Source organism: Rattus norvegicus, chromosome 5 (assembly GCF_021556685.1).
Source record: "Rattus norvegicus strain SHRSP/BbbUtx chromosome 5, alternate assembly SHRSP_T2T, whole genome shotgun sequence".
NCBI classification, from domain to species: Eukaryota; Metazoa; Chordata; class Mammalia; order Rodentia; family Muridae; genus Rattus; species Rattus norvegicus.
This window is the reverse complement of record NC_141538.1, coordinates 107,158,340-107,181,710: the sequence shown is the minus strand read 5'-3', so window position 1 is coordinate 107,181,710 and position 23,371 is coordinate 107,158,340. Positions and strand designations below refer to the sequence as shown.

The 23,371-nt window shown below is 44.3% G+C and overlaps 1 protein-coding gene across 8 annotated transcripts in view; it reads left to right on the top strand.

Annotated features, from left to right (window-relative positions):
* Positions 1–23,035, top strand: part of Slc24a2 (solute carrier family 24 member 2) — a 237,584-nt gene extending 214,549 nt beyond the window's left edge. For 3 of the 8 annotated variants that reach the window (XM_087551415.1, XM_087551414.1, XM_087551420.1), the window contains 3 exons: positions 5,249–5,338; positions 9,390–9,556; positions 14,450–22,061. In XM_087551415.1, coding sequence (XP_087407541.1) covers positions 5,249–5,338; positions 9,390–9,556; positions 14,450–14,699 — 507 coding nt within the window. In that variant the 3' untranslated portion in view covers positions 14,700–22,061. 8 annotated transcript variants of the gene reach the window in all.
* Positions 23,036–23,371: the final 336 nt, after the last annotated feature.

Below are 23,371 nucleotides of genomic sequence, written 5' to 3'. Positions count from 1 at the left end.
TTGATGAGAAACACATCTGTGAAGGAAACTGAAAACAATAAACAATAAAACAGCCAATGCTGTTTTCTCCATGGCCTGAGATGGATGTTCATACAGAGGAGGGGCACAGCTCTTAAGATAGGAAAGCATGATCCACTGGAGCCGGGAAGGAGACTGAGCACCCAGCTAGAGATCTGCAGACTCAGTTGTCTGTTCATTCACCAAGTTTCTATTGGTTTTCTAGCAGGAGCCAAACACGGTGTAGCAAGAATGTAGCAAGTGATTGAGACCCAGGGAGGGTTGTGGTTTGTTCAATCACAGTCAGCTACTAAGAGGAAAGTCAAGACTCCATCATACCTAATGCGTCCACAGTCACTTTACCTACCCAGGGGTCAGCCTCCTCGTTTCTTAAAAACTCCAATAAAGACAATAGTGTACAGACACAACTGTAGTTATTATCTGGGCACTTTTTATGTCCTCGGGTGCTTTGCTAGACTTCCAGTGCACATGAATCTTCAGAACATTTAGATTTGCACCGCCTTTCCCCTCCATTTTACAAACTAAGAAACCAAAACTTAAAGAGCTAGACAGTTGTTTCTAAGTGAAAAATCACTGCTCACTTGGAAACCGAGATTTCAACCTCCATTATCTTAACCCAGTGGTCATGAACTTCATCTTAGTAGGATTTTGGGGGGAACTTCTTAAATGTATACCTCCAGAACCAGCAAGATGGCTCGGCAGGTGAAGGGAATCACTACCATGCCTTTTGGCCTAAACTTGATTTCCAGGACTCACATGGTAGGAAGAGATAACAGACTCCCACAAGTTGTTCCATACCTTCACACACACACACACACACACACACACACACACACACACACACACACACACTGAATGAATGAATGAATGGATGGATGAATGAATGAATGAATGAATAGATAAATAAATACATGAATGTAAAAAAAAATGTATGCTTCACTCCAGGCTTATTGATAAGTTCCTGTGACCACCACTACTCAGAATACCAAAGCGAGACAATTATAAATTTGAAAATACCCTGGGCTACATAGCAACACCCCCATCCCTTCTTCCACCCAAAGTCTATTCTTCAGGAAATTGCACAAAGTAGATACTCGGTGACAATTAAATTTAGGACAGCAAGGACATGGCCAGTTTGCTCAGCCAACTATTGTCCAGTGACATTTTTCAAACCAATATCACACTGCTCTACTAAAAGCGTCTAATGGGAACATTAGCTGTCAATTAGGTACCTAACCATTACATCGGAAACAAAATGGACAGCACATGGACACAATTTGCTCATTCGCTAATTGGTATGAAACCTATCCTAACAGATGTCAAAATGAGCCACCATTGCCGACTATAACCTAATGTGTGAGACCTTGGTTTTCTTTGGGGGGGGGGCTATTTTCTCTTTTCCAATGGGACTGGTAACCTAATACCTGTGCAGATGCTCCAGGGCAGTGGTATTCAGAATGAAACCGTGGAGTCCAAATGAGGAGAACGGTCCAGACCAAAATGAGAGAAGTGATTTCCTGGGCTGTGAGACTGGGCATGGCAAGGCAGTTTGACAGAGAAACAATTAGCCAAACTGCTGGTGCATGAAGGGTTGCAGCTTCTGAAGCAAAAACAATATGGGAGGCTGGGGAGGCAGATGGCCAAACAGCTGGAGCACTGGCCCCTGTTTCCTGGATGGTTTTTCTTTTTTTAATTTTCTGACGTTGGGGATAGATCCTGGCATCATGATGATGGTGGTGGTGGTGGTGGTGGTGATGATGATGATGTTTGTACTGCCTGAGGCTGTGTGTATTTTGAGCTGTTTTTGGCCCTGTTTTCTTCAGGAAGTGTTAGGCAGACGTGCTGTGTAGTTACTGAATTTCCTCTCTAGTTGAAGAGTGGTGTACAAAGTGGGTTCCCAATCTACCTGCTCCTAGTAAATGATGAAGACCCTGAAATTCACCTAAGAATATTTGCTTTTTTAATAAGCCTCTAATTCTACACTTGGCGCATTTTATGCCTATTGATTATTAATTGGTAACCTGATTAAGAACCTTAAGTATCAAATATTGAATCGGGCAGGTTTCCACTTATGAATTGGTTTCCATTTGGTTCCTTCACATCCCTAGTCTCACCCCTGGCTTTGTCCATTTGGCTCAGAATGTGCCACAGCTCGGCGTTGTAAGGGGATCTTAGTATTTTGATCCTGACTGATGACATCACCCCAATGAACAGATGTGCAAATGGGACATTTTAAAATGTACTAAACAAGACCTAAAGAAAAGTATACATTCAGTAAATACACAAAGCTGGAAATAGAACAGCCCCGTGAGGATGCTCCAGGGCACGAGGTATGGACGTCTCAGCATAAAGTAGCTCACAGCTCTCTGAGCTTCTCATGACACGTGCAGAATCCTGATGTAGTTGCTACTGGAGTCAGAGGTAGCCTTATATGGCAGTCATTGCCTGTCTCTGCCTATGACAGAGCATGACCCTGGAAGACTGAGACCTGCATCCTGAAACAACAACCAGCAACCAGAAGGAAAAGACTGGGCAAGCTTAGTGTCTTCTCAGGACACTTCCAGTTCCCAGCCTTTTAGAAATCCGCTTTGGGAATAGAAGGTCTAGGTTCCACTTTGGGGGGCAGGGGAAAAAGTGTTTCCTCATCACCTGCTGAAATACTCAGGGCTCTGAGAAAGGCCTGAGTCCTTATCCAAAATATTTTTCTTCTGAGAAAGAGGAGGAGCACAGGGAAGCATTTCAGGGTGATATTTGGCCTGCTCAATGTGGCATGATGCCCTCTCCCAATTGAGCATGTCCATTTGGTCTTACATTCAGAACCACAGAGCAGCCCGGGACAGGATCTTTCTAGTCTCCTTCTGTGCCCAGACCTAAGGCTGTCCCACAGCCCTCTCTACCCGAATCCTGCCCCGAGAGAGCTGGTCTCCCAGAAGTGCTCTCACTCCTAAGGCCACACGCTCACAGGCCCAGTCAGAGACAGCAAAACCAGCTAACACCAGAGAAAACCAGATGGCAAGAGGCAAGGGCAAGAACCTAAGCAACAGAAAACAAGGCGTCTCGGCATCATTAGAACCCAGTTCTCCCCACCACAGCAAGTCCTGGGTAACCCAACACTGTGGTAAAGCAAGATTTGGTTTAAAATCACATCTCATGATAGTGATAGAGGACCTTAAGAAGGACATTAATAACTCCCTTAAAGAAATCAGGCAGGGTAGTGGGGAGAAATACAGGAGAACACAACCAAACAAGTGAAGGAATTGAACAAAACCATCCAGGATCTAAAAATGGAAATAGAAACAATAAAGAAATCACAAAGGGAGATAACCCTGGAGATAGAAAACCTGGGAAAGAGATGAGGAGTCATAGACACAAGCGTCACCAACAGAGTACAAGAGATAGAAGAGAGAATCTCAGGGGCAGATGATACCATAGAAGTCATTGACACAACCGTCAAAGAAAATGGTCTTACTGTCACCCCAGAGAATGGTCCTCTGCAAAGCAGCAGCCATTGGAAGAGAGAAAAGATTCTTGTAAAGCCTAAGGGGTATGTGAATAATAAAAAACCAGACATACTCAAAGCTGGAAATTAACGAAGAGAATGCAAGCCTTGTCTGGAACCATAAAGCCTATCACCGGGCCTCAGACTTAGAAGATTGACACACACGAGTTTATTTTTTCCTTCCAATGAACCTTCAAATTCCATGGCGGAATGGACTCTCTGGGGCTGCCCTGAACCAGCTCTTTGGACAACTAAGGCTTCCTCAATTTACATCAAATGTAGGAGCCACTGCCCTGAACTGGATGACATTATCAAAGCACGTGTGGTTTTTCCCAGTGTAGAAAGCTTTGAAAGCAAAAGCGTTAGCAAGAAGAGGCGGTAAGCTCCCAAACAGCCTTCCGTTGTCCAACTAAGCATGGTCCATGTTTTCCATCAAGGGAACCAGAAGAAACTAGTTCAGCACAAACCACCACTCCCCAGGAGTGGGCTTAAGTAAGAAATATTGTGTTTATTATGTATTTGTGTGTTTGTTCGTTATTTCGTCCATGCGATCAGAAACAACTGGCAGGAGTTGGTTCTCTCCTTTCTCCTTTCTAAGGGGAGAACACAGGTTGTCTGTCTTGTCAGCAGGCACCTTCACCCACTAGGCTATCTTGTTGGTCCTGAAAGACTATACTTTTTTTTTCCGGAGCTGGGGACCAAACCCAGGGCCTTGTGCTTGCTAAGCAAGTGCTCTACCACTGAGCTAAATCCCCAACCCCAAGACTATACTTCTGAGTGCCTGGTTTTTGACTGATGTTCTGAGGGAACTCTGAGTGTTCTCACACTGTACAAGCTCAAGATGACACAAAGTCCAGTGTCACAAGAATGAAACTTGTAATATGGAGCAGAGTAGCACACAGGAGGAAGCGCATTCCCAAGAGTGTGCCTGGCCTGCCCCTCCCCCTTGGAGTTTGCTCTAACCGAGCATCTCCTCTGTCCACTCCCACTGATGTGTGAGGGTGGTGTCCTAGAGGCTCGCCATCACCACCCGTCTGTGGCCGGTGGCTTTCCTGATAACTCATGGGATTCGAAGAAGAGTTAAGATATTTTCAACCTTCCTAGTCCTTCCCATTTTTGTCCCATATAATCAGTCATATAAGGGGTTTGGCGTGTAGATTATCGTGACACATGGTTTGCCAGCAGCAGATTCTGATGGCCTGATATTGGAGAACTTGGGAGCAAACTAAAAAGGGGGAGGGGAGAGATAGAGGAAGGGTGTAAGTTGTTTACCAGAAGAAATGACAGAGAATCCAGGTCTTATAAAGTGCAGGAGGAGAGGCATTGGGCATCTAGCTACAGGCATGAACTGACATTCTCTCAAGTGGCTTCCAGAGCCTAACACAGTGGCACATATCACAGCACTTTAAAGGCTGAGTCAGGAAATTAGAGTCTGAGGCCAACCTAAACTACGTAGTGAATTCTGGGCTGTCTTTGCTATCCTAGGGTAGAAGACCTTGTCTCAGAGAGAGAAGTGGGGAGAGGAGGGAGAAAGATGTCTTTCCAAGTTCTACAACCATTTGGCATCCACCGGGTTTAATTTCCTAGAATGAACTTTTCCTCTCCCAGTTTGATTAGGGGAAGGTAATTCTTGATTGGTATTCTTGCCACGAGGTAAACTGTGGCTCTACCACAACCCAAAAGGTGCCACAGAGGGCAACACTAACACCCCCCACTCTGCTTGTCTCGCAGGCTTCCAAGAAGTTCTTCCCTATCACGTTCTTCGGCTCCATCACCTGGATCGCAGTTTTCTCGTACCTGATGGTGTGGTGGGCACACCAGGTAAGACTGCACACCACCCATCTGCCTTGACTGTCTATAGTCTTGGCTGCATCTGCCTTTCGAAGTGGTAACAATACTGAGTGACGTACAGGCGAGGTATATCTCAGGCAATGATTTTCTTAACTCTCCAAGCTTACCTTTGTGGTCAGAAATCCAATCAGCAGAGCGGTTATTAGACAGTTCTGTGGAGAAAGGCAAGCCTGGCTGCATCTTGCAGCCTCTCACCTAAGAGTCAAGATTCTGACTACCTCAGTGTCTTTATTTTGTCTTGGGCAAGCAGCTCAACATAGCTGTCTCCAGCTCTCCCTCTCCCACTCCCACTCCCTCTCCCTCTCCCCTTCTCCCTCTCCCTCCCCCCTTCTCTCCCTCTCCCCCTCTCTGGAAGAGGGAGATAGATAGATAGATAGATAGATAGATAGATAGATAGATAGATAGATAGATAGATATCTGTGTGTGCATGTGTGTATTACATGCATGTGTGCACATATGTGTAAGTCAATGTGGTAGTCATAGGAAGTCCCTTGTATTGTCCTTTATCATTCCCTACCTTATATGACCTGGAGAGTGTCTCTCCACTAAACCTATAGCTTGCCATTTTTTAGCCTGGCAGGCAGCAAGACCCAGTGTCTCCACCCCAAACCCCATGCTGGAGTTACAGGCCCCTTCACATGGATACCTTGGATCTGAACCTAGGTCCTCATACTTGTGCAGTAATTATTCTTGCCCACTGAGCTACCTCCTCAACCCTCACAAGCCTTTTAATTTATGTATTTATTATTTAAATGTACATGCCAGAAAAGGACATCAGATCGCTGTTACAGATGGTTGCGAGCCACCAGGCGGTTGCTGGGAATTGAACTTAGAACCTCTAGAACAGCTGGTATTGGTAACCACTGAGCCATCTCAAAAGCTCTTCCACCACCTTTTAACAGTGGTTATTAAGAAAGGTCCCAAAGACAAAATGTTCTTCCTTGAGCTTCAGTTGAGAGAGAGAGAGAGAGAGAGAGAGAGAGAGAGAATAATGATGTGTGTCATTCTTGTCATTTTAACTCACTACCAGTCATAATGCTGACTCCAAGATATCATGGCAGAATTACTGCTTGAAAACATGAATGGGTGTTCTCAAACATCTAAACATCCATTCTCTAAAATGAGAGTAGGATCCATTGCTTCTTGAGTAGGTGCTCCATGCTGGACAGTTGGTGTCCCTCTGTCTTTTTACTCTTGTTTTTGATCCTGTACACAGATTCAACAGCTTTTGAGGAGAAACAGTCATTGTCTGCAATCTAAAGGAATTGGGTTTAAAGCTAATAGAAAAGCACCCAAGCAGCCAGGCATAGTAGCACGTGTTTGGAATCCTAGCGCTTGAGAGGTAAAGGCAGGAGAATGAGGAAATCGAGCCTAGCCTCATCTGAGCCCTGAAAGATGTGAGGCACGACTGTGCTCTCGACCAGACCACCATGCTTCAGCCTTGTATTCTTCTGTTGGGACTGGCATTCAAACTCCAACAATAAGTGGTGTGTCACTGCAGCAGCACTCCCTCTAAGAACTTAAACTATTAAGAATGTGTTGAATCAATCGCAACTTGCTTAGGGTTAATTTAATCAAAGCGAAGGAGACTGTTGTGTGCAAACTGGGTACTCCTGTTCCCCAGGGAATTCACCAGCATGTGTGGATCCATTCCTTCATGCAGCCAGCAGGCCCTCAGAGCCTACAGCAGACAGCTTCTTAACCTGTTTCTTCTTAAAGCTCTTCTTCCCCAAGAAGTATTTTTACACAACCCCAGATAGACCATGCTATAAAACGAATACACAAGTCAAACATTTGCTGGTGGTAAAATCATAAAGAAATTTATTTTAAAGCAGTTCTTTGATGCGTGTTATCATCTGTTAAAGATGGAAACACATCGTCACGCTTCTCCGGGGGATGTGCTTGTTTGTCGTTGCATCAAGAACGGTACAGGTCTGTTTAGGGCTGCATCAGAAGTGGCTAGAAACTCTGCCCTCACCCCAAGCTAGAGCACACACATGCCATAGCACACGTGTGAGTGTCAGAGGACAAGGTGCAGAGTCACTTCTCTCCTGCCACCATGTAGGCTCTGGGGATCAGGTCTCCAGGCTTGGGAGCAAGCGCCTTTGCTCACCAAGCAAGTCTCGAACCTCTCATTCAACAATTTGTACAGGGTTGGGGATTTAGCTCAGTGGTAGAGCTCTTGCCTAGCAAGCGCAAGGCCCTGGGTTCCGTCCCCAGCTCTGGAAAAAAGAAAGAAAGAAAGAAAGAAAGAAAGAAAGAAAGAAAGAAAGAAAGAAAGAAAGAAAGAAAGAAAGAAAGAAAACAATTTGTACAACCTAGGATTCTAACACAGTACTGTCCTCCTAGATGTTGCTTGCATCTGCATTGCGTTAAGTTTTTGTTAGCATGTATTAGTGTGTATGGGGAAGGGCAGGTAGAATTATTGAATTTCTTCTCTGCTTTCACCATGTGGGTCCTGGATATCTAACTTGGGTTACAGACTTGGTGGCAGTGTCTTTACCTGCCGTAGAACTTACCTTCTTAGGGGGGAGGGCAGTGAATCTGTATGCCTGGGGGACTAAGCCAGCTCCCTGGACTTTGAGCAGACTATCAAAATAAATACCACTTTCTACTGTGCCTTTAGGTGACCAGGAACCAAGATATTATGTACTTATGAGTCAAAAAGAGACTTAGAAATAAGTGTTCTGTCCCTAAAATCATTTATTCCTATGTGTTATTTGCCCATTAAATGTTTTCCAAAAAATAATGCTGTGGATGTCACAAAGTAGACTATTGGAAAACATGGCATAAAATTTTTGAGACCAGTAATTCACCAGCACCAGAAAACATACAATGTTTTTTAAAGTCCCCACAAAACAAGGTGTTTGAGGAAACAAAGGAAATAATGTGTGGTGGCTTACAGTCACTGTCCCAGAACTCAGGAGGCAGACAGAAGCTAGAGGATCCCAAGTTCAAAGCTAGCCTAGTCTACATAGTGGGATGCTGTCTCAAAGAACCCGTGGCGGAGTGTGCAGTTTAATGGTAGACTGCTTGCCTAGCATGCACAATGCCCTGAGTTTGATCTGCAGTATGGATGGGTGGACGGACAGATGGATGGATGGATGGGTGGGTGGGTGGATGGGTGGGTGGATGGATGGGTGGGTGGATGGATGGATGGATGGATGGATGGATGGATGGATGGATGGATGGATGGATGGGTGGGTGGGTGGAGCTTCTAACTGTGGCTATGCCAACTCTCCAAACACAGCCCAGAATTCTTAAACACCTTAATGAAGTAGAATACTTCACCTTCTCCTTTTTCAGAAATGATGCACTATTTACAAACTATCATTTAGCCCACAACCTTCTTGTAAAGTAAGAATTATCATCCCTACCTGATGGCTAGGAATGCAAGAATCAATACACTGTACAATTGCCTTAGGACAGGTTGGGGACTGAGGCCCTCTGATTCCTTGATATTGGTTCTACATAGCAGTTTTGTTGATTTAGATTTAGATTTCCAAACCTGAGTACACCCACTGCCAAGGTCCCTATGGGACTCAATTATAGGTTATATTTAGAAAAGGTTATAGGTGTAAATGAGAAATAATGGGAGGTATTAAGAAAAAGTTGAGACACTGCCTTAACACTCAATAGGAGATTAAAGGGCCCTAGGACTTGATGCCATTGTTGAGTGCCAGCCTTGGGTTCAAAGTCCATTGACTTTTTAAATGACTCTTGCAGCTTCCCTTACACTGTCTGAGAAGACACGGTATGGTGGATGAACTCAGAGTCTCCTCAGCTCTTTCTTACTTGAGATAGTCTGTTTAATCCTCACATGCACATGGCTGACTTCCTGGGTATGGACATTAAAACAGCTTAAAGTCCTTTATCAGTGACTACGGCTTGTTCACTTTGTACTGTATCAGCTCCTATCCCAAAACAGAGGCGGGGCTCACTAAAAAGGAATCACACAGTGACCACAACGCTGGGGTCTGTGACTTCCGACCCTCACACTTGTCCCTGCTGTCACATTCAGGTTGGAGAGACAATCGGCATTAGTGAGGAGATCATGGGCCTCACCATCTTGGCAGCTGGAACCTCTATCCCCGATCTCATCACCAGTGTCATAGTGGCCCGAAAGGGCCTGGGGGACATGGCTGTGTCCAGCTCCGTTGGAAGCAACATCTTTGACATCACTGTGGGGTGAGTAAAGTGCTCTATAAGCATGTGCACCAGCTGCACCTCTGTCTTTGTCTTCCTAGAACCTGTAGGAACATGAGTTGGCTCTCTAACCCAACACCTCCCAAGTGCCAGCTGAACACCTGGTGACTGGGAGAGCCATTCCATTTAACCAGATGGCTTTTTATGACCAGCAAAGAAAAATGCTTACATACAGAATGGTGTAGAAATAGAAAATAAGACTCATTTACATAACTGCCCTCCACACACACTATGAATATGTACTGTCCCAGTAGGATTAGGGTGCCTCCCGTAGTTCCGTGGTTATTTTTTTCTACTCTTTAATTACTATCCTGACCAGGTAAAGACTGGATCCAAAGGCAGCTTGGGACACACCTGGGCCCAGCATTGACATCCTTTCTCCTTTCCTGAAAACTACTGGCAACTAGGTTTTGTGAAAGGTGGAAGATGAGAACTTTTCTCCTAGCTGAGCAAACTGGAGTTCTCGGTAGGAATAATCTGTATCGAACCAAATTGGCAGGGACTCTGTTATCTCTCTCATTCATAGAACTTGTCAAAAGTAGTTGACAAATGACCCTGAATATCAGCTCCTGAGAAACTCAGTCACAGAGTCTCTATGTTCTTCAGGATAATAGGGTTCCTGACCCTGAAGTTGGGAAATTGACTAAAACACACCTGCTTCCTCATGGAACATCTCGAATGTTCTTTTTCCTTTCAGTTAAGCCGTTATTCATATCTGTCATTGTTCAGATAGTGCATATAGTTAGCAACTTAAAACACACAACTGTCGCACAGATTATGTATGACCGGCCTTATTTCTGCATGAAAATAATTTGTGCCTTGTTTCTGGAAGGCACAGAGCTAGTGTCGCTGATAAGTGAGGTAGCCGAGATTAAAATAGGATCTCAGTGGACGAGTACTCTGTCTCAGAGTAAAATCCAACTGTGAGTTTCCAATGTCTGAATCTTCTGTCAAAGATGCCCTCTCCTGGGGCCGCGTGCCTTTGCTACCTGCCCACTACAGAGTCTGCTCATCAGTCTACAGGAAACTCTGACGTGTCTCTCCAGTGTCTGTAAAAATCCCCAGGGCTTCTGCTCTTCTAGACTTTGCATACTATATCCTCACTGTGATTATTTCTTCCTGCCATTCTGTGAGCCTTTCAAGCATCTTCCTAATGAACTCACCAAAGCCTAGCCCATTGTCCAACTCGTAGCATCTCAGAAGTGCTTATCACAGGAACAGATAGGTGGGTGTTTTCACAGGAGTTGCTCTGGGATGAACTGTGTTTGTCAACCCTGCTGCTCACAAATTTACACTCACCTGAGTGGGTCCAGCAGGGGAGGAGGAGGGAGAAAGTTCTATAGTGTGCAAAAGAAAGAGCCTCCTGCAAGCTAAGAATTACAAGCATTCAGATAAACACGTTTGTCACGGTTTCCAAAGGTACATACTCTAACAAATTACTCTTTGCTCATTGCTATCTTACCATATGTAAACAGTAAAGAGAGTTTCCCAGAGTCTCCCCTAGTCCTGCTACAAGAAGACCTTTGTTTTTTAATCTTCTCCTGTAAATATTTAATACTTTTTTAAAGAGAATATCCAGTTTTGTTCTCTTGGAGGGCATTTACCTTTTCCAACTTAAAGCCACACAGACCTGGCACAAAGTGGCTTCTCCTAGTAACCTGTCAAGCCACGTGCACTGCTCTGCTCAGTGTTTTTATAGCCCTTGGAGCTGGCACTCTGACTTCAAGTGTGTCTCCCCTTGCACAGTCTAACCAGTGTCTTTTAGTAGAGCTTTTTTGCTTCATGTTATAGTAGGTATTATTTGTGATAAATCCCATGAGGCAGCTTAACAGACAAATATTTTTTAATATTTAATGGGTCCTGATATAGTCTATACATTTATTTTCTAAAAATCTTTCTCAAAATTTGTTCGATTTTATGTTTTCATTATCATCACACTGAGAGTGTCGTTCACAACGTAGTGAGTGCAAAGTTGCTCCACAATCCTGCCTGCATTTTCTCTTGAAGTTCTCTGCATTTCTCAGTAGTAGACAGGGTTTTAGAAGATACGTACAGAAATTAATGATGATCTGCCGCCCACTCAAAACATGTACATTTTACATGATTGAGATTACCTTGCTAGTTTGATGTGTACCCTTCGTTTATTAGTTAAAATTATATACAAAGCCCTGCTTTCAATCCCAGTACTTCAATAAATGGATATCATGAGAAGGGTGGAAGGGGGAGGATTGGGAGTTAGCCCAATAGCAAGTTCAAAGCCAGTCTGGGCTACAAGAGACCCTGTCTCAAAAATAAGAATAAAAAGGAAAGAAGAAAGAAGAAGGAAAAAAGAAAGTCTAAATTAAAATTACACCATGAGTATTTTCCTATTATTACTGTCAACTTTCAGAGTTTGTGGTTTGGTTTGATTGCTGAGTCATGGTCTCAGGAAGCCCAGACTGCCTATGTTGCAGAGAATGATCTTGAACTCCTGGTTCTTCTGGCTTGACATCCCAGGTGCTGGGTTTACAGCACCATGTCTGTCTTAGGCAAATCGGATGAAGCTAGGGTGTCCTGCATGCTAGGCAAACATTCTCCCAGCTGTTCTATAGCCTGGATCTCTAAGCCTGTGGCTTTAAATAGCCACATAACATTACACTGGCTTCCTCGCAATCTAACTAGTTCTTTACTGCTAGAAATTATAAAAAAGATCCCCAATTCTTTACTCAAATAAAACAGAAACAATCATTTTTCTGAATAAGGTCACACTTGTAGTCCATCCCTTCCTTATGTTTCTTCAGTGACAACAGAGCTGACAGATCAAGAGGTGTGGGAAGTGTCACTCCCCAAAGAGTTTCACAAACTACCAGAAGTACTACCTGCCTCAGGTTTACCAAAATCAGTTGCACACGTGTGTAAGTGTGACTAGGGGTTGTTCGGCTTCCTGCCCTGTGACGAATATCTAAGCTCTGTCACCTTAAAAATGGAGACATTTATTTTCACTCATGGTTTCAGAGGTGTCAACCTTGTCCCTGTCACATTGGCCTTTGGGCAGCCAGTGTGTCACAGTTGGAGCACACGGCAGAGAAGGCCTGTGCACCTCATTGTGGCCAGGTAGCAAAGTAGACGACAGAAAGAGGCCAGGGTGCCCAAATCTCATTCGAGATCGTGACCCCAGTGACCTAGCTTCCCTCCACCTGCCTCCTAGAGGTTCCATCATCTCCCAAGAGACTCAAGCTGGAGACCAAACCTTTAACAGCTGGCCTTTAGGGCACGTCCAAGATCCAGCTATAATACAAAGTTTAGTGGAAGTCAAGTGTTTTGGTTTCCCCACCCCATCACGATGCATTGAAGTAAGCATCTGCCACCCACACTTTAGTGAGCAAAGATCTGTTTCAACATCACAGGCCATGGTGTCAATCACTTGAGCTTTGCTAAGTCAGCATAGCAACTCTGTACGTCTACACGTGCTAGGCCTAGGAATTCAAAAATGCATGCATAATGTGGCCGCTCAGAACCTATTAGCTTAAAAAAGAAAAAAGGGAAGAAAGGAAAGAAGGAAAGAAGGGAGGGAGAGAGAGAGACAGAGAGACAGAGACAGAGAGAGACAGAGAAAGGAAAGCATGCTTACGCCTTTTTTATTAGAAAACTTTGTGATTCAGAAAGTTACTCCCTCCCTAACATGCCAGAAATCAGGCCACACCTGACCCTTCCTAGCGTTACTCAGCTGGGAACTGGCTGCATGCCCCAGAGCTGCTGCCTCCCGGTGGTGGCATACCACTGGAACCAGATATTTCCAGCCACGTTTCTTTACCTACAAGGCTCAGTTGACTGACTCCTATGTGTTCCCAATAACTGTTCTACCTCGTGATTGTCAAAGTCAGCACTCTGATTAGGAAACAATGGCTGTTGTCAGATTTCAAAAGTCAGTTCAAAGCAAGAAAATTAGTAGGAAAATCTATAATAAAGTTTTAAAACTTCATTATAAGTGTAAGACCCTTTGGCTGGCTGGTTAGTTGGGGGGGGTTGGTTTTTTTGTTTTGTTTTGTTTTTTGTTTGTTTGTTTGTTTTACTACAGAGTGAGACCAGTGTCTCACTATGTAGTTCTAACTGTCCTGGAATTCACTTTGTAGACCAGGCTGGCCTCAAAACTTACAGAGATAAGGCCTGCCTCTGCCTCTGCCTCTGCCTCTGCCTCTGCCTCTGCCTCTGCCTCTGCCTCTGCCTCTGCCTCTGCCTCTGCCTCTGCCTCTGCCTCTGCCTCTGCCTCTGCCTCTGCCTCTGCCTCTGCCTCTGCCTCTGCCTCTGCCTCTGCCTCCTGGGCATCTGCCACTATGCCCAACCCAAGTCCCTTTTTAGAAAATGATTATCACCATCTTTCCCAGAATAAACTTCAGACTGCCAGATTGCGCCTTGGTCCCCACAACCACCATGCACCCTTCCTGCATTTTAGGTTCTCAAAGAAGTACTTATTACTCTGTCTCCATTCTGAAAATTAGAGGCTCTCTTCTCCATTTTTACCACTCAGGCCTGTAACCCTCTTCCTGGTGTCCTTTCCTCTCCTCACTCTGTGCAAATCTAAGTTCACCCTTTTAGGCCTGAGAACACATTGTAATCTCCTCTAGAAAGAAAACAAAAGCCAATTTGAATCAAATTCAGAGGTCACCTGTCGCAGTCACATCTTTAACGTTGTTCACTAGAGAACAAATGAGTCAGGAAGTTGGTCAAGAGTTCAAGGGTCCCCCAACTTCTTTACATAAGTTCCTGAGGTAGGCATTTGTCCCAGTGGCCTAAAGTATCCTCCTCCTTGAGCCATAGACAGGCATCCTCTGTGCTTCTTCACCACACCTGACTGCTCCCTGCCCCTCCCCCCCTGCCTCCTTCTCTTCCTCTCAGGCTCCCACTGCCCTGGCTCCTCTACACCATCATCCACAGATTCAAGCCAGTGACTGTCAGCAGCAATGGCCTCTTCTGTGCCATCGTCCTCCTCTTCATCATGTTGATTTTTGTCATCCTCTCCATCGCCCTCTGCAAGTGGCGGATGAACAAAATCCTCGGCTTCATCATGTTTGGCCTCTACTTCGCGTTCCTGGTGGTCAGCGTCCTCCTGGAAGACAAAGTTCTCGAGTGCCCTGTCTCCATCTAGTGGAAAAGCCATATCTTAAACCAACAGCATGGATGGTCCCTCCCGGCTCTGGGCTCCAGGCTCCTTGCAGTCTTGAGAAGAGGCAACTTGTGCACAGCCCTGGGAGGCAAGTGTCCCTCCTTGAAAGGTTGGAGGAAGGATGGATTCCCACGGGGCCACTCACTTCACAGGCCCCTCACCCTTGCCTGCTGAAATGACTCCGTGTTAGAGACAAAGAGGACCGTCTCTCCATCCCCACTGACAGGTACTCCTCGCTGGTCAGAGGTACGTTCATTGTGATGACGCGAAAGAGGACAGAGGCCATACATACATATAAATATTATAAATATATACACATGAGCATACAGATCTTGCCTGTTTCTGTACTATACCTCTCCTCCTATACCTATAGATTAATACATAACTGTACACAAACAGAAAGAAAAATTATATATATATATAAAAACATATATATTTAAGTGCAAATGCATCTTTTCAGGGATAGCTCTAGTATATTTATAGTACCTATTTGAAGAGGGGCATCAACCTTCAACCTTCAGTTTGTGCTTTGCCCCTCGAGTGCAAAAGCTGAGTTAACAGAATCAGTAGGCAAAGCGCTCCTTGCTGTGATCTCTAGCCTGCTTTGGATGGAATAAGTTTAGTGAAATACTTTGCAGAAAGGAGAGCTTAATAGAGGGAGTCCGTAGGAGCCCCAGTTAGAACCTCTAAAATACTCTCACAAGCCAAAAAGAATCACCCTGCTCATCCCCACTGGGGCGCTCTGACACCCCCAGGATTCCGTAAGACAGAGGTAAAACTCAGACTGACTGACAACCAGGGGGCGGGGAGGGTGCGGCATCTGTTGAGGGTTAGGCTGTCTTGTTTTGTTTTGTTTTGTTGTAATACCCCAGCATGCAAGTAGATGATATGAATGAAAAACCAAATTAGTGATTTTCTAGGACAGCAAAATTATATAAACCGAGCCTATCATGTTCCAGTGCATGGCCCATTATCATCAAACGAACAAGGGCAATCTTAGCCGTGATTGTCATTTGACAAGCTTTAATGCCAAGGGCTCCCACACAGTCCAAAGTCCTGCCAAGAGTGCTGAGATGTGTGCTGAGAAACACCATCCAGCAGAGGTGCTCAGTGGGGGTGGCCACCCGATGGGAACATAGGGCATAGCTCCTTAGAGCACTTCTCAGTGTGGTCACAAAGGGCTGCAATGTCTAAGGATCATTCCCAATAGAGCTGAACTAAGGAATGACAGTGCTTGATTGAGGCAGTTCAGGTTTGTTTGCAGAGACATTTAGCCGGTTTGTGTGTACCTCACCCCACCCCCAGAACAGTTTCCAAGTCCTGTGTCACGGATTTGGTCTGTAGACTCATGCAACATCTGTATCCCGCCTCTATCATAGCCCCGCCTGGACCTGTAGCATCCCAAGCACAGTGGAGACTATATATCTTCCATCATTTCTTTACATTACTTTGAAGCAGTCACTCATATCTTGATCAGCTTCACATGGGGGTAATCTCACTCATGGAGTGTCCCTAAGCTCTGAATGACTTCAAAGCTCTTGTCTGACTCCCTAAGCCCTTGTGTGATTTCTCGGGTTCATTTCAGTAGAAAATGGGACTGGTTGGCAGCAAGTTAAATTGGAGAAAAAAAATGTGCCGAGTTTTTCTTTTCCCTAAACCATGCTTTCTCCTTAAAATCAACTGAAAAAGTGAATAAAGGGTGGCCACCTGCATGTAAATCGGCACACGTCATACACAGAGAATGTCACCACGCATTCACATCCTGATCTGGCACTACGCCTTTTCTGACTGTCGTGAACACCCCTTAACACAGGGAGGCAGGACACAGAGCTCAGAGCTGAATAAAAAGGTTGGGTAACCCAATACCCCAGCCCAAGTTCAGCATTCCATCTACAAACACCCCATTTACAGAGCATGGCAACAGGAGGCAGAGCCAAGCCCCATCACCTCTCTTCACTCACAAGCAAAAGGCACTTCAAAGTGGAGGCCCCCTGAGGACACGAGAAATAAAAAGGTCCGCCTGGCTTTCAAGTCTCTCCAACAATGCAGAGTTGGGTTTTCAATGGTGAAAGAGAAATCCATGCCCCATTTATCAAGGGTTGAACTTTGTATGGGGCAAGCGTTTGTGTTGCTTCCTTACAGAGAAAGACAAAGGGAAAGTGAGTTTTCAGTTTTCAAATCTCAGATTCTTGTCCCGGCTGCTCGGGCAAGAGCCCAATGATTGTTGGATAAATTCTTTTTCCTGATTGGTTTATTGCTTAAAACGGATTTTTTTTAAACCAACTACAAACAGACTGTAAAGTAAAAAAGATCACAGAATGTATGCTCCTACCGTTACTATCCCCTCCTCACCAAAAAGCCAGGAAGCACTCCAGATGCCTAAGAGCTGAGAGCTCTGCTTCATAGGGAGGGTTGTGGTCTTTAACAACATTCCCAAAGCCAGTCCCCACCTCCACGGTGTTCCCCCTCCCTGAGAGGTGCAGGTCCCAGCCGCTGCTGGTTCTTGCTGCCTTTGTTGAGGAGTGTGTGGCTATGTGGCCATATGTTGTCCTGGAATCATTCACATCATTGTAAAACTGCTTCCTACAGGATAGATTCAGATCATTTCTAATTTCTCTCTTGCACATCAGTGTGCGCAAGTGTACTAGATCTGCTGGCACACAAATATCAATGCCGCCATCACCTTATTGGCCCACCCAGTCACATTTGGAATCCCAAAGCACAGAGTATCAAATTTGACAGTCAAGAAAGAGAAAACTCGTGCACACCAACCAAAGTGAACATCTATGAAAAAAAAGGGGGTTAGTTTTATTCTGTGCACATATACACACAAACATTCACATTTAAACACTCCAACCCCACAGAATATTGGAAATGGCAGCTGTATCCCTAATGCTTTCAGAGAAGCAAAAGTATGCAACAAGAGGCAGGGGAGACAAATTTTAGATTGCTGTCTCCTTGTTTCTCTGGAGCAGGGTACAAAATAATATCAAAAGTTCAAGCCAAAATTTTACCACTCCTAAAATAAAGGAATTGGGCCCAAATTTGCTCACAGAAAACCAAGCCAGTCTTGCTTGCTGTCACCTCTCCTATAGCCTCAGGAAACCCTGAAACAGGAGAGAAACTTGGTTCAGATTGAGGATTCTAAAGCAGAAACTCGTAGATTTGCATTTGAGAGTGTCCATGACACATCCACCTGCCCTCTGGACCCAGTCAGTTCCTAGTGGGATTGTTGGTGTTGTTCAAGTTCTCAGGACCGAAACATGCCAGACAGAGTCAGCAGGGCAGAGAACATGTGCAGGCGCTCGGGGATGGGGCTGTTCCTCAGCTCAGCAGATGATGCAGAATGTCTGAAGCCTCACTTTAGTGTCATGAAAAGAGGCAAGGACCGTCTCATGATCAAGGAAACCGCTTTGCAGGGCCTCTGACAGAGGCCATTGGAATTTATTTTGTAGGGAAGACATGAGTCAGGTGGCTTGGAGGCCTTTCAGCAAAACACAGCTGTCTCCATGACAAGATTTTTGGTAACCTTAACATACATCTGCTCCTGGCCAGAGAGAGTTGATCCACTTCCCTTCACCACCACTTCCCACATCTTTTAAATGCCTCTGTGACTTGAGATGAAGTGAGATGTGGCCTGTAAAAGAAGGTTGTCCACACCCAGTCCACCTTAACAGAAAGATGATCACAAAAGAGACAACTATCAGAGCTGCTGGCCAGTCAGGGGGGACGATGGAACTTGAAGTGTTCTCTTGAGAGAATTGCACTGAAGATTTGATAGGGTTTGATGCCTGCCTGAATGAAGCCTGTCAGAGAATTTCAGTGAGCTTTCATACAAGCACACACACACACACACACACACACACACACACCACACACACACACATACACACACACACACACACACACACACCACACACACACACATACACACACACACACACACACACACACACCACACACACACACATACACACACACACACACACACACACACACACACACACCTCTGCATGGACAGGCATACGCACAAATTATATCCTTCCTTGCACCCAGAAAGATTGGGGCTCCATCAAGTAGCATGTTAGAGACAGCAGGTCTGTCGCAGGAAAAGCATGCTATAGAAACTTTCAATTAGCAGACAAGGCCTTCCCATTAAGAGGGAGTTGGAAGAAAAATATAAAAATCAAAGGGGGGAGGGAGGAGAGAAAATAACTTATTAGTAATGGGATTCCTAAGAAAGCAACCAAAATATATCATGATGTTTTAAAGTGGTTACAAATAGCAGACATTTTTAAACAATTACTGGAGTCTATACATAGCCTACATTTGAAAAGCACGTGTCAAGAAGGACTCAGGAAAGAAAGGTACCTGTGCCTTGCCCCAGTGTCTGTCTGAGCTTAGTTTACTGCCTTTGGATCTTTGTGGTCCTTTTTAATCTCACAGCTTTGTATTCCTTGACATGTATAAGCTAAGAAAAGCAATAAAGGAAATACAGCCAGCTCAGATCCAATACCGATTATTGTACCTTCCAGCTATTTCCCTCACGTCACTGGGCACTTTAGGTCCACAGAGGCTATGGTGCCACAGCAAGGGGACATTGGCTTCTGTGCAGTCACAGATGTGCTCATGTTCGCTACATCTGGAAGTAGCTTGCTTCCCACATAGACCGCCTAGACAGCATGCATCCACATGCCTTTCTCACACGTAGACAATCAACCTCGCTTTAAACTACCTAAACGGCACCAAAGTCTTTAATCTTGCTCATGAGTCTGTTCTTAGGAAAGGGTGGGAGAGAGGGCCACACAGACAAATGCATGACCTGGCCAGGCTTTGAGAGACCAACCTAGTCCTGAAAGTCTAAGCACCCAGACTCGAATTATTGTACAGAGAGGGGGACTGAATGGAGAAGTATGGTGCTTAAGCCAAAGCACTTTTCCTAAATGACCGATGGGCTGACTGGAAAATTAGTAAATACCTAAGGGTGAAGGAATGCCGTGGACTTGCATGGACTCCCACCAGAGACTGATTCCACTGGGGGAATCTGTCTGCTGGTTACCATAGTACAAAGGACCACAGATAGTAAGTCATCTTGGAATATCAGCAAAGAGTTCCTAGTGTTACCAAGGTCAATGTTTAACACTGACAGAAGAGTCCCCATCCAGCTTAACCCCCCAAGACCCTACAGCTGATGACTTCACCCTTTTTTTGTTTGGTTGATTTGGTTTGGTTTGGTTTCGAACACTTTTTGATCTTACGCATGACAAGGTTGAAAGTTGCCACTCTGGGACCCTACACCTATTTTCTTCAGAAGCATCCCTGAAGTTTTTGTTTGTTTAGGTGTTTTCTTCAGCTTTCTCCTCTTCCTCCTCCTCCTCGTTTTTCTCCTCTTCCTTTTCTTCCTTCTGATGCCATTATTCCCACACAGTGTAAAGATTCAAAAGTTCTAGACCTTTACCCCCAACAGCACTTTTCTGTGCATGACTAATCCCCAGAGGAGTCCTTTCTAGTTGCTACTGAATGGCAGGCAGAATCCATAACCACAGAGGTACATACCTTCCAAGGACCAGTAGACTTGAAGGCGGTACCAATGGGAGTTGGTTGTCTGGTGTCAAGATGAGCACTGGACACAGTGTTATCATAGAGTTATGGTTAGGTCAAGGTTGTAGCCTTTTTTGTATCCTGCATCTTCGTTCCACATAGTCAAAAAGGAAACAGGAAAGGAGCCACATTGAATCATTCCAAGACTCTGGGTTTGTGCTTGCCTGCATTGATTATTGGGAGGAAGTCATTTCAAATGGGAGGTCAGAGAAAGGCTTGGGCTCCTCTTGCTATGAGTCCCACAGTGCGATTACTTTCGTATGCAGTAGGTTGATAGAAACAGTGAGGTCACTTCCTGACCTGGGAATCTGGTCACCAAAAGATGGGGATTTTCCCTTCGGTTGCAGTTTCTTCATAATAGATATGTAAATAACGGAGCCTTGGACACTGACGGGTCTCTAGAACTCTCTGCTAGCCAAAAAGATACTAATTTTCTCAAATCAAGTTACATACACACAAACAAGAAAAAAGCAAAATGTCAGAATCCCAGAATAAAATCATTTCCAGAATGAAACTGCATGTGTGAATTAAGGGCAGAGAATTCCTCGCCAGTTAACCCAATGACTCTCCGATTCTTACCATCAGGATAAAACTGAAGGACAAAGGATGCCTTTTGGGTTTTTTAATTTTTTTAATATTGCACTTTATAGTATTTCATAAGAGACGATTGTCTTAATTAAAGCCATAAAATACCAATAATGCATATATTCAGGGCTTCTGGATATAGTCAATAAACAGTCCACGGGTCATTCTGTGTGTTGTTCGTTGTAAAATGAAGTTTATCTGTTCTGTTTTTTATTACTTAAACTACTGTTCTAGACAATCCTAAAAAATTGTAGGTGTGTATTTTAAGCAAACTTTGAAAATCAAAGAAATTATTCCTTTCATGGAAGAATTCTTCATTTTCAAAGCAACTCATTGCATGGTTTCTTTAAGTAGCAAGTTCCACTATTGCACTGAAAATATTTCCTTTTACAGACCCTAAGATTATTTTTCAGGAATCCATTTGCTATGTTAAGCAAGATTCGCCCACGTGGAGATTGAAATAGATGATTAGCAAACATGCCTGGAAAAATTAGGATGTGCTTATGTTCTTATATAAATATATGATGGGTCTAAGAAGTTCCCTTATAAAAATGGCAAGCAGATATACAACCTGTCGATAATATCTTATACCTATATTTGCATACGTCCCTGGAAGGACAAGCAAAAACAACAGACTTCATGGTGTGCTGGGTGGTCAGTTTCCTTTTCTGTCAAAACATGGTTTCTGACTGGGGGTGGTGAGTTGTCCACGTATAGATATGGACAGAAGTTCTCGAGATTCAAACCCTTCATATTTCACTTTGTAATGCAATCAGAGTGAAGGCTGGGATGATGACTAAGGGGCACATGAGAGCCTAGAACAATCCACACAGGAGGGTAGCAAAGTCACCTGCATAAGCCCCAGTATTAAACAGAACAACCCCATCAATAGTCTTAGGCTTAAACAGACAACTTGCCCCAGAGAAAAGTATCTGAATGCAGAGTCAGTGGCACTCCTCTATCACGGGCTATGTGGAGGCCCAAGGCTCTCAAAGAGTCTGATGGAGTCTTGCCCATCAAGAATAAAGAGAGCTTCTGTTGAATTTGGCAGAGTCTACCTTGGTCCCTGTGCCTAACCTTGTTCTTTCAAGTCTCCACTGCAACAGCTCCATCTTCACAGTGCAGACTCAGAGAGGTACATGAGAAAAAAAAAAAGAATATATATATGGGAGACTCACAAGCCAGGTATGATGGCACTCCTGCAATCCGAGAAGTGAGGAGGTAGAGGCAGGAGAATTAGAAGTTCCTGGTCAGCTTTGGCTACACGAGACCCTGTCTCAAAAATTAAAAAGAGTAACAAACACTACCCTCTTGGTTTGATGAAGTCACTGCTTAGCACAAAAGAAAAGAAAATCTATATATTTTTTAAACAGAAATATTATTAATGTTGATCTTAACATAGATATATATATATACCCTACAAGATATAACCTGCTTTTTAGGTGGGTTGTGTTAAAAACATAAAAAAATATAAAAATGTACTCAAGATCATCTGTTTGGGGACCCACAATCAATTACTGCCAACCAAACCTTTTCCCTGCACTACAGCAGAACCCATGACCCTGATTTAGTCGTGATATTGCACCCCGTAAATATGTACAGTAACCATGCCAATCAAAAGAAATAAAACAATTTTTAGAATTTTTAAGTGAATATATTTTGGAAAGATCAAAATATATCGGAATGCCATTTTTGTGAAGGATCTTTTTAGGGGCGGTCTGGGTCTCACACGGTCTTCGATTGCCTGCATTCTAGAGCAGCATCTTAGCCCCTGTCTTCACCACGCCAGACTCCAGGGGGTGCACTTTAAAGTCATCTTCGTCATTCTGTGTTTGTTGTGAGCAGTTTTCTCTGGCTGGCTGGACATACAGCAACTCCGTGTCATTTACTCTGTGACTCTGTCTGTACATAACTGGAATTCAGAGGGCACCTGTACATAGGCTGTTTGGAGTGGTGTTTGGGTCACGTGCTTGGGTCACGTGGTCTCGCTCTGACAAAGGGTTTTCTTTCATGTTCCACTGTCTGCATCCCTGTGCTTGTACTACTGATAACCAACATACTGAATATACTTTATGTAACTAAGTCTCCTCCGTGTAAAAGTAACAATAATAAAACAATTGACTTCAAAAAGAGTGTGGGGTTTTTGTTGGGGGGGGGGGGTATCTTTACCTGCATTAAGTCTCAACACTCAGCATCTCATAAAATAAACACCAGTAGGGTAGGAGTTTCACAGTAGGGACCAGAAGGGGGCGTGTGGCAACAATGTTATTGTTGCTTGTATCTTTTACCTCTTGAATGTTTGCTGGTCTCATTGGAGCTTTTACCTGTCAGTGATCATTTGTTCACTAAGAAATCTCTGCCTAAAGTTTGGAGCAGAGACATGTGGTCCATATATACACAGCCACCAAAACTAGATAAGATTGATGAAGGTGAGAAGGGCGTGCTGACAGGAACTGGATATAGATGTC